At 51.5% G+C, this 19,092-nt stretch overlaps 6 protein-coding genes across 6 annotated transcripts; 4 read left to right on the plus strand and 2 right to left on the minus strand.

The window, feature by feature from the left end:
* Positions 1-879: 879 nt before the first annotated feature.
* STEHIDRAFT_60998 (riboflavin-aldehyde forming enzyme) lies at positions 880-1,381 on the plus strand (the record flags this gene model as incomplete). The annotated part of the gene is made up of 4 exons (XM_007305729.1): positions 880-954; positions 1,012-1,092; positions 1,160-1,241; positions 1,305-1,381. 4 exons carry the CDS (start codon positions 880-882, stop codon positions 1,379-1,381), a joined length of 315 nt encoding a protein of 104 aa, XP_007305791.1.
* A 1,009-nt stretch (positions 1,382-2,390) lies between these two features.
* STEHIDRAFT_158765 (uncharacterized protein) lies at positions 2,391-3,861 on the plus strand (the record flags this gene model as incomplete). The annotated part of the gene is made up of 3 exons (XM_007306118.1): positions 2,391-3,623; positions 3,721-3,768; positions 3,844-3,861. 3 exons carry the CDS (start codon positions 2,391-2,393, stop codon positions 3,859-3,861), a joined length of 1,299 nt encoding a protein of 432 aa, XP_007306180.1.
* Positions 3,862-4,118: 257 nt separating this feature from the next.
* STEHIDRAFT_60397 (AMP binding protein) lies at positions 4,119-6,834 on the minus strand (the record flags this gene model as incomplete). The annotated part of the gene is made up of 10 exons (XM_007305688.1): positions 4,119-4,203; positions 4,292-4,441; positions 4,500-4,602; positions 4,672-4,681; positions 4,758-4,895; positions 4,976-5,178; positions 5,254-5,541; positions 5,630-5,741; positions 5,812-6,311; positions 6,630-6,834. The coding sequence occupies 10 exons, from the start codon at positions 6,832-6,834 to the stop codon at positions 4,119-4,121; spliced, it is 1,794 nt and encodes a 597-aa protein (XP_007305750.1).
* Positions 6,835-7,498: 664 nt separating this feature from the next.
* STEHIDRAFT_100058 (inosine monophosphate dehydrogenase) lies at positions 7,499-11,564 on the plus strand. The gene is made up of 7 exons (XM_007306119.1): positions 7,499-7,888; positions 7,979-8,129; positions 8,183-8,315; positions 8,377-8,478; positions 8,546-8,929; positions 9,003-9,565; positions 9,641-11,564. Exons 3-7 carry the CDS (start codon positions 8,282-8,284, stop codon positions 9,713-9,715), a joined length of 1,158 nt encoding a protein of 385 aa, XP_007306181.1. The 5' UTR covers positions 7,499-7,888; positions 7,979-8,129; positions 8,183-8,281; the 3' UTR covers positions 9,716-11,564.
* A 917-nt stretch (positions 11,565-12,481) lies between these two features.
* Positions 12,482-16,732, plus strand: STEHIDRAFT_112554 (MFS general substrate transporter; the record flags this gene model as incomplete). Its single annotated transcript, XM_007306120.1, has 23 exons — positions 12,482-12,703; positions 12,766-12,823; positions 12,880-12,950; positions 13,014-13,033; positions 13,088-13,148; positions 13,201-13,257; positions 13,317-13,370; positions 13,436-13,498; positions 13,569-13,630; positions 13,685-13,700; positions 13,760-13,798; positions 13,931-14,034; positions 14,118-14,229; positions 14,305-14,473; positions 14,528-14,637; positions 14,700-14,724; positions 14,787-14,892; positions 14,963-15,063; positions 15,130-15,274; positions 15,534-15,693; positions 15,821-16,114; positions 16,217-16,470; positions 16,534-16,732. The coding sequence occupies 23 exons, from the start codon at positions 12,482-12,484 to the stop codon at positions 16,730-16,732; spliced, it is 2,502 nt and encodes an 833-aa protein (XP_007306182.1).
* A 354-nt stretch (positions 16,733-17,086) lies between these two features.
* Positions 17,087-18,617, minus strand: STEHIDRAFT_122973 (uncharacterized protein). Its single transcript, XM_007306121.1, has 2 exons — positions 17,473-18,617; positions 17,087-17,374 (listed from the first exon to the last, which is right to left on the minus strand). Exons 1-2 carry the CDS (start codon positions 18,460-18,462, stop codon positions 17,186-17,188), a joined length of 1,179 nt encoding a protein of 392 aa, XP_007306183.1. The 5' UTR covers positions 18,463-18,617; the 3' UTR covers positions 17,087-17,185.
* Positions 18,618-19,092: the final 475 nt, after the last annotated feature.

Here is a 19,092-nt window from a genome sequence, read left to right on the forward strand (position 1 = left end):
TCCGTTGATGGCGCCCAAAAAAAGGTCTGCTCTAGATGCCAAGCTGGCGTCATAATTATTTCTGTCCACAGATCGTGCTCTCTTCACTTTGAGGCCCTCGATGGAGTCGTGTCTCTGTGGCTGCGTCCCCATTGAGTCCTTGTTCGCTTCCATCTCCAGATCTGGCAGTCCGCCTCCTGCTCCTGGCCTTTCAACATCTCAAAGCATCTCCGGTCTTTCAGCATCTCTCGCCTCCGCTCTGCCGAACGGGACCAGCGTCGGCACGGTGCATCGTCGGCTTGTGCCGCCGTCTTATGTCCCGACGGTCCAAGTTTTCGAGGGTCCTTGTCCTCAACTTTTTTGTGCATTGGACATCCCGTTGAGGCACCTACCATCCATCCGTCAACCAAATCCAGTCTTTTGGTCCAGAACGTTTGCATGCTTGGGCGAAGACAGTGGTCGGTCCCCGCGCTTTTGTGCCCTTTTTATTTGTTCTCTATTACGCCACAAAAGGCCCCCATCACACCCGGCTCCAACGTTGCTCATTTTTTGTCCGCAAGGTCAAGCGCTTCATTTAAATTCTTGTCAGCTCGAGGGCAGCGATTATGTACTGATGCACGAGGCCCTAGCGTATATAAAGCTCGCCGCTCGTGTCCCCTTGTCTTCATCTCTTCGGATCCTCACGCTTTACCGCCTTGCCTCAGTCTGCACTAGAGCTTGCTCGCCCATCAACCTTCACTTGACAAACAGACGTTCACTTGTGATCCTTTAGACCTTCCCTGTGACTACTTCATAACCACCATTACACCAACTGTCAATTCTCCAGCCACACTCACTCAAATCGAAACCATGGCTCGCTTTACTTCCACCGCCACACTCCTCGTCCTTGCCCTTTGCTCGATGGTCGCCGCTTCACCCCTCGAGACGCGTAGCAAGTCGGGTCGCGGTACTTTCTTCGCCGTAGGATTGGGCGCCGTTCGTTCAGATCCATTGCCTCTGTCGAATAACTTATGAGCTAACGATTCCTAACAGTGTGGCAACACCAACTCTGATTCCGATCATATTGTGGCACTTGCAACGGCGGATTATGACAATGGGGCGCATTGCGGCAAGGTTAGTGTCTGCATATAGCAGTCTCGTTCTCAAATGTCAATCGTTGATACTGATATCGTCGTCTCAGAAAATCAGCATTACCGCAAACGGGAAGACGTCCACCGCGACTGTTGAGGATGAATGCCCAGGGTGCTCTTCCGGTGACCTCGGTACGTCGACTTGTCGTTTGATAATGACCATGAGCTAATAGTCGACTTGTGATCTCTCTGTAGACATGTCCCCTTCCCTCTTCGACAAATTCGCAAACGAAGACGTCGGTGTCGTCAAGGTCACATGGAAATACACCTAAACGGCCTCCTCTCCTCCCTTCTGTTTGCCACGCTGTTTTCGTCTTGCTTCGCGCCAAGCGACCCCTCATTTCCGCGTCCTCATTGTTCCCGCCTCCTCGAAAACCTGCTGTATTGGTTGTAGCCTTAACTTATGAGTGGCGTATCGATCAAGTCCTCATACTTATGTTGTATCACCCACCCTCCCATCCTGTACTTACACACGAGCCCTCGCCTCGCTGCTCTCCTGTTTCGCTTCCGTCTACGTTCTTTGGTTCGTTGTGGTCCACTGGTTGGATTGCATAGGGCGTCATCAAGTCAAATTATTAGAGTATAGAATAATTATCACTGTCTTTTTTTTCGGGCTCCATACTTCCCGTTCTGTATTCCATCAAACAAAGATGAGAGGGACTGAAGCAAGTTGGGTCATAAGTCGGGCCACGGCTTATAGCAAGTAAACTTGAAGCGCAGGATGATTGGAAGGTAGAGTGCTTGCAGGCTACACGTTCCTCGCTGTCGCCATCAGTAGTTAATACAGGGACTGCGAAGGAATGTTGTCAGTCCGTCGAAGAATAGGTCTATATTAATTATTTGCGCTCGTTTACAGAACTGAAGACGCCCCATACTTGCGACCCCTAACTGCATCACAAATGCGATAGGCAGCCAACCCTTTTCGCACCCGTAAATGAAGGAAGGAAGTAAGTTCGGCAGCGCCCGGGGTGTCTGTTTCGAACTCTGCTCCTGCATGCAACCTGCATGCTACCGGACGCGTTTCCCTAAGGTAGGACGTGCATTCAAACTCATCATGTCTCAGGTGGAAAGCATATCTAAATCACCAACATCTTGTTTATAGGCCGTTTGGAAGCCATTCACGCTCCCGAACTCGTAGGAATATTGCCGTAGTACGATTCAACGCACGAACGATCTCTAGTGCAGATATAGCGCGCAATCCCTTCGTACGTCTCATTCAAGCGCCACATAGTACACTGTTATTTTCTCAACTTTTATGGGTAGTGTGAACTTGGACTCTTTATGGACATCCCCGTCGAGCTCTTAACTGGCATTTTCCAAAATCTTCCGGCGCCCGACCTAGCTGCGCTGGCTCTCACCTCAACCTCTCTACGAAATATCGTGCAACCACTCCTTTATCGTCATGTCCGAGTTTCCGATGACGCTGCTGCCGAAGAGTTCCATCGTTATCGAACCTTTGGGCCGAACTTTGACGCAAGTGTCCCAATCGATGTACCTACCTCCTTCAAATCCTTCTACAGAACCATAATGTCTTTACCCCATCTCGGCTCCATCGTGCGATCCCTTGAGATCACCGAGGACTACCAAGCGATGTCAGTGGCCGATATTAAAACGCTTCTCCTCGCCATGCCCCGCCTCTCGCGCCTAACGCTTCACTGCGGCGAAATCGAAGATATAGAAGAGTGCTCCATTGCCATCAGCCCACACCTGAACGAATTTACCTCGTGTTCTGTTGAGATTGGTGCCTCTTTCTTTCGCTTCCTGGACTCTCACCCTGAAATCACTACCTGGCGATATGGTGTGATGGTCGATACTCTTCCGCACCTGCACATCCCTGATGTCTCTGTAGGCGCACTTTCTCGTCTTCGGACATATGAGACCGCCACCCTTCATCCTCCTCTCGAACACATCAGGATGGTATCATGCATGACCAGCCTGACACGTCTCTCTATCAGGTACAACTGCCTAGGGGATTTTCTCAGTAGGGAAAACCCGGCCGTACTTCGTTCGTTCGAGGACATGTTTTTGCGTTGTGGCACCAACCTTACCATCCTCTCACTATATGGCCCATCTCTCAATAACAACGATAGCCCCCTGCCATGGATCCTGAACAAGATCCTTCGTCACACTCCCGTTCTGCGCCACCTGAACCTCACCCATGTGCAGCGTACGGGCACCATCCGCACCCAAGTCCAGTACGATCCTATAGAGACCATGGACCCCGACATGTTCAAAGATACATCGCTTCCTCCGTCGTTGGAGATCCTGACCTGGGAGCTGCGCTTGGTTCCCTTCCCCTGTCCGTTCAAGATAGTGAGAATGTCCGAGATAGACGATCTTTCGGCTGCCGGTCTCGCGAATGCGAAGCTTCTGTTCAGTATCATTCCGTCGTTGGCCACCCTGGTCTATGCCGAGGAAGATTTATTTCATGTATTTCGTCGAGCACGGGATGGAGACGTGACTTATGCCGGGAAGGACACCGTCAGGGAGTGGTATGACCCTTGGTGGGTGCAGGTACAGGGCTACTGGAATCGTATTATAGGGAGTGAGATATGTTTCATCCACTTGTATATGTGCAACACTCTTTTCTGACGTGGGTGCTTTGATGTAGGCAGTATTTGACTCTCGATACGTCTTGTTTATCTCAGACTATGTCGCTGTATGCGTACGGAGGTATGGACGGCTCGCTGTTGTCTATTGACGTCTGTGTTTTACTATGCTTTGCTACGGACAGGAACTGCCTAACAGTTAAGTTGATGGAAGAGGTAAGTGTTATCTGTGTACTCCCGAGGACCCTAAATAGAACGAGCGGCATAAAAAGCAGTAGCAGCCTGGCCAAAGGCATCTTATCCCGCAAATTATGTTGTAATGTGGTGAGTATCTCCTTCGTGCTCAGACCACGAATCCGAGTCATACAAGTTGCAATGACACACATAAAAATCTCTTCTACTCGACTCGTCACGCCAAGGCATTCATCTACAGATAGACCCGCAAACTTGAGAGTGATATCTACAATTTCGCCCTGACCGGAGCCTCCGCGAGCTCCTTCTTTGCCCGTTCTCGAAGTTCTCTTCTGAGTATCTTACCCGCCGCGCTACATCACCAAGTGTCAGCTCAAGTACGGGGCGACGAAGCGTTGAATGGCGATGGCATGAGGGACAGTACGAAGGTCTGAAACGCACCTCTTTGGCACTGCATCAATGACGACCACTCCGCCCCTCAGATATTTATGCCTCGCAACTCGGCTTTCGATCCATCGTTGGAGTGAGGAAGTAAACTCTGTTCTTGAGGCAGGGGAAAGCGAGGATCCGGATCTGTGGACGATGTAGGCACTGTTGAGAGAAGGCGAATGAGCAAGTTACGAGAAGGATAAGAAAGAGAAAGGCGTACCGCGGCAACTCAGTGGCCTGTTGCTTATCCTCTATGCCGATGACAGCAGCGTCGACGACGTCGGGGTGTTGCAAAAGGACGCTTTCGAGTTCTGCAGGTGGTACTGTGTACGATCACGGGCGCCATACAAGTTAGTTCCATCTAGTCACCGAAGTCCTAGAAATACGCATACCTTGGAAACCCTGCGTTCGAGAAAAGTCAATCAAACAGAAAAACAGTTGAAGCAAGAAAGAAAGGAGTAAAATAGGCTATAAGCACCTTGTACTTGATCAATTCCTTCATTCGGTCTACGATGGAGTAGTACCCATCCTCGTCAACCACAGCCACGTCACCTGTCTTGAACCATCCCGTCTTCGTGATCGCATTGGCGGTGGCTTCTGGGTTGTTGAGATAACCCTATATTCGAATGAGACGCCACTCCATCAGACAACAGTTCAAAGGCGCCGCGTAAGAAAGCATGGACAGTAGAAACGAACTTTCATAACATTCGGCCCTCTGAGCCATAGCTCTCCCCTCTCGCCCTTCGGCGCATCTATTCCTTCACCGCTGTTCGCATCAGAATCCGACACTATCCGCGCTTCGAGGTTGGGCAGAAGGGGGCCGATGGTGCCCATCTTTCGGATGGTGTCTGTTCGAGGGACCAAGTGTGTTACTGGTGAGGTCTCAGTGAGACCATAGCCTGTGCGGACAAATCAATCAGTATTTAGCACACAGTTGTGAATGATGTGCGAGTGGAATAACAAAGAAGACTGACCCTGTGCGATATCGACATTAGCCCCAACCTTGCGTAATTTCGCCAATGCGGCCTTCATGAGATCACCGCCCAATGGTGCAGCTCCAGAGCTGAGATAATTCAGTGACGAGATGTTGTACTTCTCGACCGCTGGATGGTGGACAAGAGCGAGGAGGATCGGGGGTACTATGAGGCTCGCGGTGACTTTGTAGCGCTCGATGTTGGCGCAGTACTGTGTTGGGTCGAATTTGGCCATGATTACGGCTGGGACACCGATGTGGAGGGGGTAGAGGAGGAGTTTGACGACACCTGTGGATGCAAGGCGGGACGGGGAGCGAATGTGGGAGTTAGCGGTGTGAATCCGATAGAAAAATTAGGAAGCGAAGGGAGGGCGTACCGTAGATGTGGTAGTAGGGCAATACAGCCAAGAGGACATCCTTCTTCGCCTGCAGGCCTGGGAAAGAAGCATCGACCATTGAGATGACGGCGTTCAGGTTTCTGTGTGTTGTCTACCAGAATAAACCGACAGCATTGCGTTAACATCGGCATAACTAATCAGGTCATTGAAATAATCCCTACCTCGACACCTTTCGGCTTTCCCGTAGTCCCAGATGAATAACACAAAAATGCAGTCTCGTGCGCGTCTTCACCGTCAAACTTCTCTTCTTCCTCCAACTTACCCTTGCCTACGAGATCGCTCAACGTCCAGCCCCATCCATTCTCCTTCCCCGGAACAACCTCATCCACGCTCTGTACACCTGCTGCCCATTTTTTTGCATTTAAATACGTTGCGGTCGTAGCAGGTGGCGCTTCGCACAATATAATTCTCCTCTTCGCCTCCGCTGCTTCTAGCCCAGCTAACTTGAACATCTCTAATACGACCGGTACCAGATCCCGAGCGACAAGGATAAGGTGCGCATGTGAGTCTCTGTATTGGAAGAGGAGCTCATGTGCGGTGTAGGCGCTGTTAGCGAGGGTGGCCCGGCCTCCGGCGGCGATGAGGGAGAGGAGAGCTAATGGGTAGGCTAGAGAGTTTGGGGTGAAGATGAGGGCCGTTTGGCCGCGGTGAAGGCGAACGTCTGTTCAGATTGGGGCATTAGTTATTTAGGCCGGGAAGGGTATAAAAAAGGAATGGCGACCAAAAAGGGTGTTGTAGCATGGGACGCGTGTGGCCCATAGACGGACTAAATTGTTGCATGCATATTTCTGTTGGCAGCAATGGATGATACCGAGCCATTCAGGAAAAAGAGGAGCTCTGTGAGGATAGGCCTTAGTGTGCCCTGCCATCACTCGGAATCCCGCCACGCTAGTACCTGATATGCAGAACGCCACTTGACAGCCAAACTACGCCGGCCGATCCATCACACTGTTGCCATGTTCAGAGACGCATTGCTTACCAGCAGGGAGCACCTCTCGTAGTCCAAATGCCATCTGAAGAGTCGTCTCTCTGAGTTCTCCTCGTGACACGACGCGTCCAGTGGGAGCATCAATGAAAGCCGGGAGCGAGGGCTCGAAGTTTGGTTCATTCTTCGGGAGGAGGTAAGAGTAGATGGATTTGGACGGGATTTGGACGGGGGGATACGGTGAGGTGTAGATGGTCATATTGAATAATGTGCTCGTAAAGAATAGCTGATCCTGCGAGTGTGAGTATAGGATTGGTGGTCTCCTGTGAGGTTGCGGTTACAGATAGACGTAGAGGGTGTGGTACAGAACAAGAGACCAAAGTTCAAGCTAGAGACCAGATAGGAGATGACGGCGAAGGAGGTCTAAAGTGCGGGGTAGAAGTAACCGGGTACCGGACGAAACCAGGTGAGACGACCTTGTCGGGCTCGGGCTTGTTCTCGGGGAGAACATTTAGAGTCACCAGTGACCACGGACCACCTGGCAGCCAATTACGGTCGATTCTGTTATAATTTCGTCACCCGATGGGACGAAGCGGTCATGAGGATAGTCCCAATAGCAGCAGGTCCATTACTTAGTGACCCAATCTTCCACATACAGGTCACCCACTCTCAGGTTATCAGCGGCCGTAATGGCCGACATGCGTGGAACATGCGGAATAACTGTGAATGAAGGCAACGAAGCGAGTGTGATCATGAAGAACGGCATCGACGTTTGGATTGTTCATGGTGCAGTCTGCGTGCTGGCGGACGAAGGTGGACGGCCCGTTGTAAACCCGTTGTGATTACTTCAACGATTAGGCTTCCGCTTATCTCCGCCTCCTTTCTCCGTAACTTTGATGTTCGGTGCGGTTAATAGAGCGTTTACGCTGGTCGCTGTCGATGACGACGAAGAACGTTTGTCGAGATCGAAACATCCACCAAGCGAAGACCGACGTACCATCTGCGCTTGTTTTCCTGCGCACTCCTAGCGGCTTTCAGTACTACTTAGTCGAAGATCGTCCATCATCCACCTCCCTTCGACGCTCATGGCAAGTCACTTCTTAAACCTTTCCATCTTCCTGTACGTTTTTGTACTATATGTACTCTCCAAAAGACAACACAGTGCCTATGAATACGAGTTCGATCTGATGGACACGAAGCCCGAGATTCACAAGAGTACCGTCCTCCACCGTCGCCAAATCAAGATGCCGCTTAGTAGCGCCTGGCCGGTGAACCTCCTCTTGCAACGGCGTCTTGACCCTTAGTTCCTTTCGGTAAGAACCCTGAGGACACTGTCCCTGAGGCCATACTTATTTCTCTGCGTCAAACCCGAACATCCTCTATGTCCAATCTCGGTCTACTAGATGTCGATCCCCTGACCCGTTCGCTGGCCCAAACAGTTTCAATTTCCCAAACTTATCCACAGTGACTATGCCTTTAGGGACTACACCATCGATTATATATCTGATGTAGCCCCTGTGCGATTTGCGTCGGTGCTTGGCAGACTGCATCAAGGTAGTATGTTGGCGCCCTGCCCTGGTAGACTATAAACTCATCCCCACAATCAGGTCGAGCTGGATATCGACTCCTGAATTGTACATCTCCCGGTTTACTTGAAGCCCCACTCTACTCTCAAGCCCGGTCAAGGACTGCCGCTCCAATCAAACATGAGCTTGACGACCCCTTTGACACGTCTTCTCGGTACGTACGTACGTACGTCTATAAGGCTGCTCAATCATTGATTGCTCACTTGGATTTACAGGCATACGAACGCCCGTAATCTCCGCCCCTATGGCCTTCGCGGCTGGTGGTCTTCTCGCCAGTGAAGTCTCCCTCGCCGGCGGATTCGGATTCATGGCGCCAGGTACGTACACATTCACTCCCGAGAGACTGTACGGTTTATTAACGATACTTGCCCGTGCACCACGTAGTACCTGGCCAGGATATCTCCCACTGGAAAGAACAACTATCCATCGCAAAGAACGCATTCTCAAAAATGGATGGGCTTCTCCCCATTGGCGCCGGCTTTCTAGGCTGGATCCTCGACGCCCAGTCTCCAGCTCCAGATCCTGCATCACCACATAAACTCATGAACGAGTTCCTCCAAGCTGCACTCGACGCGCACGTCCGTGCGATCTGGTTTTCCTTTGGAAATGACCTTAAACGATGGATAGATGTTGTTCGAGAGCATGATCGTGCGGTAGGAAACAACGATGAAAAGAATAATAGGACCTTGATATTCGTGCAGGTAGGCTCGGTGGAGCAGGCGCGTGTGGCCGTTGAGCAGTGGCGTGTGGATGTTTTAGCGGTACAAGGTACTCTCTTTCCTTGTTGTTGCCACCACCACTAGTACAATTCGCAGACGAGTCGCTCATCACGATTATATAGGCATCGAAGCAGGTGGCCACGGTTTCTCCACTGCCCCGCCCCTTCTTACCCTCCTCGTCTCTGTCATATCGGCCCTCACACACGACCAGCTCATTCTCGTCCCTCTCCTAGCCACAGGCGGCTTAACCACGTCTTCTCAAATCGCAGCCTGTCTGACACTCGGTGCCGCCGGTGCAGTCGTAGGCACACGATTCCTGGCCACGCCCGAATCGATCTACCCTCCTGCTTATAAGGATGCTATACTGGCAGCCGGACGAGGAGACCAAATTGGATCAGCGACGGAACGGTCTTTCAACTTCGATTGGCTGCAGGGGAGAACAACATGGCCCGAGGGTATCGACGGTCGAGCTTTGACTATCCCGGCGATCAGAGAGTTGAAAGAGCTTGGTGGCGTAGGCAGTTTGGAGGATTTGAGAGTATTAGCGCCAGGGTCTGAAGATGAACAGAAGTTCGAACATCTGAGACGGAAGTTCCAGGAGGCAGAGAAGAGGGGAGAGAAGGATGCGTCAATCGTGTGGGCGGGATCGGGGGTGGGGCTCGTCAATGATATTAAGCCGGCGAAGGTGTGTTGTGTTTTACGATTTTATGGCGTACTCAAAGAGAATCTCACAGGCTGAACTCCATTGTGCGATTTGCAGGACATCGTTGAGGAGTTTCATCGTGGTATTGAGGCTCACCTTCGATTTACAGGATCGAGCATCGTTGGTGCTTGAGTTGCAAGTAATTCCTGGATGAAGAGGACTTCTACAATATCATAGGCCGAAGCTATCTGAAGCATATACCGCAAGGTTGATGCTCAGCCATTGGGACGGAGTAATTCGAGGCATTTCGACAATTGGAGGCTTACACAATGTACGGATAAAGAGGATAACGATACAAACACTCGACTACTTATACACGGCGTAGAAGCGGAATGGTATATGTAGCATGGGGCCCATCGTGTTGAAGACGAGACGAAACCGGATCCAAATGAGTATACAGGCAAAGTGACCGAGAGATACGAAGAACAAAGAGGACAAAGGGAACAAAAGCAAAAATCAACGAATGATAAGTAATAAATCAGATCAGAACCTCCTCCATATCCGCGTCGTCTTCGTCGTCGGCATCCGGCGGCAAATCCCTGACGAAATCATCCTCAAACACCCTCATCTCCCATGCCTTTTTGAAGGCCCCATATAGCCTCCCCGGGACTGTCAAGACAACTTCCTCAAAAACGTCTCTGAATCTTCCATTTCCAACTTCTTCTTCTCCGTGGCAGACCAAAAGTTCTGCCCAAGCACGGGCACAATCTTCGACATCAAAGCCGTCGTTGACACCAAAGGTACCAAGGACGACGGTGCGGTTGCCTTGAAGCTCGAACAGGCGAAGAATGCGCCCCATGCGATCCTTCATGATCTGACGGACCTTGACTCGAAGGTCCTGTCCTAAATCCGATGTCTCGGAAGAGGTATGGGTGGCATTGGACTGAGTGGTGGAGCGAGTGACAGAACGGCATGCATGGACATTGACGGGAACGGCAGAGACGACATTCATGAGGTACGGGGCGACGTACTCTCCCATAGCCTTGCGATTCTGTCCGTTGACGGCGGGCGGTAGTTCGAGAGACCTTGTGGTCGGGTCGGCGGGAATGGCATCCATCTCGGGGCTGAAGTCTGGATCATTGAAGATAAAACGATCTTCGTCATCACGGCGGAAGCCAATGACTGATGGTGTGTAGGCGAGGGTCGAGAGGTAAAAGAAGTCGGAAGGGTGCTGCCTGATGTGGTGCTTGAAAGAGGCATAGAATGGTTTGGCGGGCTCGGAGGTGAGCGCTGCGATGAGGGAGGAGGAACGACAAATGATGGAGTCAGGTTCAGAGGCGCCACTAAGGTAAGAACCGCCTGGACGGCGGGGCGATGTCGAGGACAAGACGCCGACGGGGGCGGTCGGTCGATGAATGTATCGACGACGGGCCACGGTGAGCGGCGATCGCTTGGTGAACTCTACTCTGGCGGTGGAAGCTCGAGCTGGGAGTGATGTAGCCCAATCATCAAGCGAAGCAACTGGGTAAACGAGGGTCCCCTGGCTAGATGCTCTGATCTCGCGGGAGATGTCGTGGACAAGATGCCAGGTCGAGGTCGTCTCAGACTGTGATGGTATATCAAGGTCAGCATTTGAACTCGGTGATAGGCTCAAAGTAGGAACGGGACAACGCCTCGTCTCTACGTACTTCCCATCACCGAGGACAATGGCCGCCGTCTGACGAGCGATGTTGGCCCATTGGGTCCTCTTCGCTCGGACAGCAGCATGCTGATAAGACTGTTTAGGCCGCCGACGGTACAGTTGCTGGAGTTGCTTCTTGCTAGCAATAGCCCCGATGCGGGAAGCCAAAGATTGAGGGAGAGAATCACTATTGGGTGACGGCTTGGTCCTTGGAGCCGGTGATGGAGCCTGTAAGACACTGCTAGACGCGAGTTTAGAGGACTGGTGAGTACGATGAGAGGATTTCCTGGTTCGTACGCGGTTGCGACTGTTTGTTCGGGCCATTGTGACAGCGCTGGATGTTGGAGCTTGAGCAAACTTGAGATTGCGTTGAGGGTGATGGCGTGGTGGTGGGGGGACACAGAGCTGCACATCGCGCTTTATAGGTGGGGTGATATATAAACTCCGCCTTTTCGGAGTATCAAATCTTCCTTCCTTCCTGACTTGTTCCTGACAGCACCGTGACTTGGATCGTTGACATTCGTTCAATCCACATCTTGTTATGAGTAGAAATTTCTTCCCGATATAGGGCTTGGCACTCTATTGTTATTTATATCCTGTCATCTGCAGAACTAGTACTGAGACTGCACTTACCTGGCTTGTGAAACTCCATGTGATCGCGCGTTCGTACGCATTTTCCATTCCACTTGGCGCCAGGGCGAGCAGTGTCCTTCATGCACAAGCCACCTCGAACTCCACTCTTCGTGACAGCGTGAAACATGCTCTGCAAACAATATGCAAGCAAGTGCTTGGGTTTTGATAACGAGAATATCTTCAACTTATTGCTCGAGCTCGTGAAAGGTACGCCCACACACTATCGCACCCGAGTCATCTACATATCCCACCAATTCATAGACCTCTTCCTCTCAAGTCGCAGGCGAACGGTGATTAGCAAGGGAAAGAACTTGCTCATTCATCAGTTTGACGGGGTCTTATCGTCGACATGAGAACATGTCGGATGGATGAGCCTGGACGGGTTCGTCATTTGGGCGACTAGCAAGTCACCATGTTCTTCCGCACGGAAGTAGCGTCTCTCCATATAGCTTTGCGCAGACTCAGTTCACCTTGAGTCAAGGCAAACTGAAGGATGGCATGAATGCAGTCTCAGAGCCACGTAGCTCGGTCAGCTATATATATGAGACTCTGCACTGTCACAGTTGAGCGTTAAGTACCTTCGTCGCAGTCTGCTCCTCTTCCTTTTCTCCTCCGGCGGCCTATAGCAACACGGGTGAGCAACCATGGGTGGCACCGAAATAGAGAAGTCACAGCTCGGTATCACCGTTGGTATCAAGAATTCTTCAGAGCGAGGATCATCCGCGTCGCCGAATGACGACAGCGAAGATGATGGGATCCTGTTGAGAGCCGACGTACGACCCGCAGCAGAGAGGTCTCTGGTCCGAAAGATGGACATGCGCCTTCTGCCGACTATCATTCTCATCTTTATCATGAACTATATCGATGTACGTACAACTCCTGTCGATAACTCTCTCGTGATGAATTATTCTTTTTCCCTCTCTGCTAGAGAACAAATGTAGCGAGTGCTCGCCTAAAAGGCCTTCAAGAAGATCTCCACTTGACGGGTGAGTAAAGCTTCAAGAGACTTTCAAAGGAGAGGTTTGCATGATACCTGCGATAGACATACAATATAACATTGTCCTGGCCATTTTATATGCGCTTTATTGCCCCATGCAGATACCGAGTAATATGGTATGTTCCTCGTCTTTTTCAAGTGCATCTTTTCCGCCCATAAACTTGATGTTCCATTCACAGTTCATCAATCGTATCAGCCGGTAAGATATCCATAATATCTTCAACGTTCCGTGTTGACGGCGTGTATTCACAAGGCCCTCTATTTATATTGGCACCTCCGTGATAGTGTGGGGCATGATAAGCACTCTGACTGGCGTAAGTGTCCTTCTCCTCCTCCTCAGAGCCTAAATCTACATATGTCGATCAGGTTACGCACAACTTCGCCGGTATCCTCCTATGTCGTCTGTTTCTTGGCGTCCCAGAGGTTGGTTTACATCATCTTCAACCAATACTCCAATACCTGAACTTTTCGTGCCGCCATAGTCGGTGTTTTATCCCGGCGCATTCTACATGTTGTCGAGATGGTACACTCGCAAGGTATGTGGGGAAACAACCATCATCAACACGTTATTTGTCGGTTGACAGTCTGGCATTTTCTGCAGGAGCTAGCTTTCCGATCGGCGCTGCTCTATGGAGGGTTGTTATTTTCTAATGCTTTCGGCTCGGTGAGCAAGGGCAGGGGCCTATTTTTTGCTCTTGAGCCTCCCCTGATCCTGATAGTCAATGGTCTCACAGTTGATGGCTGCTGGTATTCTCTCCGGTCTGAATGGCGCAAGAGGTATCGCGGGTTGGAGATGGTGAGGTGCTTCTATTCTTCGATACGCTGCAGTGGATGCTTATAGCTTGTACAGGTTGTATTACATCGAGGTCTGTCAGTTACCGATGTGGTTGATGCCTTTGCTCACCCGCATGTTCTTGTTCCACAGGGGTCCATCACGATAACCATTGGCTTCCTTGCAATGCGAGTTCGTCACATATGTTTGCAGTCCAGCTATCGGCTTATTCCTGACCCCACAGGTACCTCCTTCCCGACTATGTGCGCCAATTAGATTTCAGCTGCCGAAAACCATCCAAATCAACTCATCACACTCTTGTAGCCTCATAATACGAGATGGCTAAGTGCACCCGAACGTCGACTGGCCCAGGTGCGCATGTCTGAGGATGCGGGAGGAGAAGTCGACCGCGATGTCACCACAGAGTCGTACGTCGAAAGTCTTGAGATTTCCCGTAAAATCAAGCTGGATCGTGGTCACTGACATCGTGGGTACGGCGCTCAATTGATAGGGTATTGAACGGGTTCGTTCAGGCGATTATGGACCCAAAGGTCTTGTTATTGGCTCTTGCTACTTGCTCTCAGCTACTAGGCTCGAGTTTCGTCAACTTCTTTCCAACGTCAGTACGGGTCTTACGTTGTTTAACTGAGTATGCTCGAAGCTCATGCGTATTCCCGTGTTTTTCTTTGTTGACTCAGATTGACGGCGACACTTGGGTTCGATACCACCATCAGCCTGCTGCTGGTCGCGTGAGCTTCTCGGCGTCCGAATTATGGCATTTGGTGCTGTTTGTTGACGAGACGGCCCTGCGTAGGCCACCATGGATCCTGGGCACCATTGTCACATTCCTCAACTCCTGGCACGCAGGTACGTTTTCTTAACTAATGCTATGTTTCCAATACTGACTTTTCGCAATCATAGACAAAACAGGAGAACGATACTTCCATATCGTGATCCCTTGGTTTGGCATGATCATTGGATATATCATCGGAGTGTCAACGATGGTCACAGGAGCGCGTTACGTCGCTATGGTACGACCGCTTGATGTCGTGGCGATCCAAATTTCTGTGAAGACTGATCAGCGCTATATCAGTTTCTATTGGCCACGGGATATGCTGGTCAGCATTCGTCTCAGATCATCTTAGAAGGGATATAACGCAGTCTGCTCACGTCTATCCAGGCCTCTCGCTATCGCTCGTCTGGGTGGCTAATGCAGTGCCGAGACCACCCGCCAAGAGAGCAGCAGCCATCGGTCCCGTTAGTGGGTTTGGTAATATCGGTACCCTGTGAGTGATGACAGTCCACTCTGAAACGTGCAATTCTTTGATTTCGAGTGGTGTGTGTTGGTGGCGATAGGATAGGATCCTTCGTATGGCCGATAAAGTGGGGACCCGAGTATCATAACTCGATGTACATCGGGATTTCCGCGATTGTTTTGAGTTGTCTCTTATGTCTCGGTGCGTGCTGTTTCCTCTCCACATGGCCATCTCGATATCGTGTTGATACTGTTGTCTGGTTTGTAGCGGTCAGACAGATGACAATTCAGGATAATAATCGACTCGAAAGCTCGTCCATGGAAATGCTCAAAGAGGAGAACCGGGAGAAGCTCGAAGATGCTGCAAGGCTTGAGGGGATATCTGTCGAGGAGGTTGTGGAGAGGAGGAGAGGGTTTAGATACTTGTATTAATTCAAAGACAATCCGACCATCTTTCTTGTTAGCTTATGCACCGAACTATAATTTTGTACAATTATAAACCTCCTGTCTTGCGATGACTTTTTGTCCTCGACGACATTATCGTGAGCCACTCGCGCCACCGCCACCGTGACTCGATGCTTTTTGTGTGACGGAAGCGGGAACCGTGACGACACTCCTTTCGCGTCGCGCCCGAGGTCAAGCACAGACCACCACCATCCATCAGCACCGCAGCCTCACTCTCTCCCTTTACCTCTCCTCAGACCCTCAGACTTGCCCCATAACACCGCAAAATATGGCTTCTTTACTCGAACGTATGAACCTCGACTCTCCAGCCTCTTCCTCCGGCGGCCCAGTCCGTTCTCGCGTCAAACGAAACCCGTCGGTTCCCTACGTGCGTTCACCTCCAAAGTCGACCTCACTGCAACAGGATCATACCTAACATGAGAAAAAAAATGTCCCCCCTCAACTTTATCTTCATATCTGACTCTTCGTCGATACCCATAAACATAACATAACAGAACCGTCCACCCAAAGGCGACGTCAACTCGACATGGCAGCACGACTTGTACCCCGGCACATCCTCGAACCAGAACAACAACAACACCAATTCGAAGTCGCTCGTCGCTAGGCTTGGTCAACCGACGACTGTGAGCCCGCCGAAGTTGAATTTTGGATTAGCGGATAGGGCACTCAGGGATGCTACGGGGGCGAAGCCGGCGGGGGGACCGTTGCAGATCAAAGGAGCGAGTAACAGGGGGAACGTCGTCGATGTTTCTGGGTTGGTAGCGGGGACGTCTGCAGCTGACGTTGAGGTACGTTGTCATTTTCTTGGGTTGTATAATTCTTTGAATGTGGGATGTTGACCGTTTTCTTGTTCTGATTTGTGTGGCGGCTCTTCCATCGTGCTGCACCAGGCTATCTTCAAGCGCTGTGGTGCGATCACCAACTCCGCCGTCAGGAACACGCAAGGAGGGGTCACCGTCCGACTGACGTACAAGAACGAGAAGGACGCAAAGGAGGCTGTAACGACTTTTGATGGCCAGGTCGCGGACGGTCGAACGTTGGTGGTGAAGGTCGTTGGTGGTGTGAATGCGAGTCTGAGCGGGAGGCTGGGTGTTGGCTTGGAGGATGTTGATGTGTTGATGCAGGGCGAGAGTTCTGGCGGATCGTAAGTCATTCTCACTCTCCTTCCTTATATAAACGGTCTTCTGACCTTTGATTGGACGTACAGGAAAATGCGTTCGGACGACATCTTAACGGATGCAGACGCTCGTGCTCGTGCACACGTCCTTGTCGCCCCACCAGGCGCAGATCCGAAAGAGTACATTCAGCAGCCCATACGGGGTCGTGGCCGCGGTGGTCGGGGCAGGCGAGGGGGCGGCGGAAGGCGTGGTGGTCGGGGCGGTGAGGGGAGAATGGATGTGGATTAAACTCGATGTCTTGTTCATCTTTTCCTATCTTTCAGGCTCGTTGCCCTATGGACATCTTTCCTCCTCCATGCTTTCCTTCTACGTTTATGTTACCGGCTTTTCTCTGGTTTACGGGTCTGTGTTTGAAAGCTCCGTCTTGAAATAATTCCGTGCCCTCTCATGACCATATATCGCAGCACCGCTCACTTTCTGTTTCTTGTTTGTCTGTAATCCGTTATTTCACCTTGGTGACCGTTTGGTCAATAACACTGTCCTTCTTCCAAGAGGACATCCCTGCTCAATATCCGCGTGACCGACGGAATCAGTCAAGCCCTCTTGAAACGCCCTCACCAGCTTCCAAATCAGGAAGCCCAAGCATTTTCCTTTCATGTACCCAATCAATCCCCCAATAACGTACTCTATGAAGATTACAACAGATAAAGCACAGTACATTGCACACCCGACTTTTTCCCCTCACGCTTTCTCCCATGTCGCAACGAGACCTTTCACACCAGCAGAGGATGGATCGTTGACGACCTCGACGTGTCTGAACACGTGGCCCACTTCCTTCAGCTGGTCGAGGACTAGTGTGCGGTAAGACTCCAGCGAGACCAAGGATCCTCCGAAACTGACGACGGATGTGGACGCGGGCACGCGACGAGCCTGTTTGAATCAATCAAAAATATGATAGATGATGAGTTTCGAGTAACAGAGAAATAGAGCAGCGGTCGGGGAGATGATGTGGGAGGCAGAAAACGTACCTCTGGTTCAGTAGCATCCGGACGACTCAACACCGTGTCGATCTGAGCGGCCAACTTCCCCGCACAATCCTTCAATATCTCCATCGCCAACGGATCTCCGTCCTCGTACGCCGCTTTGAACACAAGCGGCGAGAGGGCGGATAACCTCTTCTCTCTCGGATAGGCCGTATAATCGTACTCTGCCTCTCCGCCATCCGGCGCAACAGACACGGGGTCCGCAACATGCACCGCTCCCAATATCTCCAGCAGATCGTTGATCTTGAACCGCTGCAATACGCTCGAGAGAAGAGGTCCGGGGGTGGAAGGGATGGGGTGTAGACCGGCGGATTGTTCGTCTCGCTCTTTCAAGAGGTATTGGATCGCGGTACGTCCGACGTCGAACCCTCCACCTGCATCACCGAGGATCCAACCCCATCCTCCGACGCGAGCTATTTCTTGTAAGGGCTCTCCACTACCAGACTGGGACTCTGACAGATCGACGGCGGTGAGCTTGGAGGATTCGCGAAAGCTGACGATGATGCTGCCAGTGCCGCCGATGACTGCGACGGCACTATGGACATCGGGAAGGGTGGCTAGCGGTGCCGCGAGTAGTTGAACGTCATTCGTTATAGCGAGACGAGGGCCGGCAGGGATGTTCAGGAGCTTTGAGATGGCTGGCGTGAGTTGGGCGATACTGGCGGGGGAGTCGACTCCTGAGACGCCGAGCCATGCTGCGGCGATGGTATAAGTACCCGCACCTATCAGGCCTCCGGATGGTGCAGAAGAGGTCGTCGTCGTTGTAGTTGAAAGATGGGGGAGGGCGTGGGAGAGTGCGGTGTTGACGGCGGTGGAGATGGCGATGAGAAAAGCGTCGAGGCCAACATAGGCGAAATTGGACGGTCCACCTAGAGCTCGAGCGACGATTTCCCCACTGGGGTTGGCGAGGGCGGCAGCAGTCTTGGTTCCGCCGCAATCGATGCAGAGGTAGAACGTAGGGTGTGGGGCGGACATGGCACGTCAGAGCAGGGTATTGCTTATGCGTTTAGTAGCTCCTATGAAAGAGAGGTAGGCGAGCAAGTTTATGTATGAAAAGCTAGCTTGGGTATCCCAAGACCTCGTTGAATAGAGGTAAGTGCAGATGGCGAGAACTAGAGAGCCATGTGCCGACAAGGTCAAGAGATAGGAAGCTCGCGAGGTAGCCAAATGTGGCGGATGGGCGGTATCGATTGAGCCGACAGACAAATAGCAGATAATCTCAGATTATTTCCAAGAGAGAAAAACTTCAAACTAGGCTCTATATCACCTACCATAATTGCCATTAGCATCGTCGTCGCTGAAGACGATGTCCGCAAACCGCTGGAGTCGGCACAAGACGCGCGCGACTCACCCTAAAGCAGGCATCAATTCCCACGATCGTGCTGGGTACAAAACTTCGCGAACCTCGCGCTCCGCTTTTCTTCTTCGTGCGGCGACATGGCTTACTTTTCCCCAATGTTGCTCATGGCTGCCTTTACAACACACGCGGCCGTTCGAGTGTCATGCCATGCCCCGAGCAAATCTGGGAACGTCTCAGCACCCAATTTTCGCGTCGTCTTTCCCTCTTCTGGGACTTTCGTGGCCGCGGAAGGGTCGGTGGTTCCC

The sequence above is a fragment of the Stereum hirsutum genome (assembly GCF_000264905.1).
Source record: "Stereum hirsutum FP-91666 SS1 unplaced genomic scaffold STEHIscaffold_10, whole genome shotgun sequence".
Lineage (NCBI taxonomy): Eukaryota > Fungi > Basidiomycota > Agaricomycetes > Russulales > Stereaceae > Stereum > Stereum hirsutum.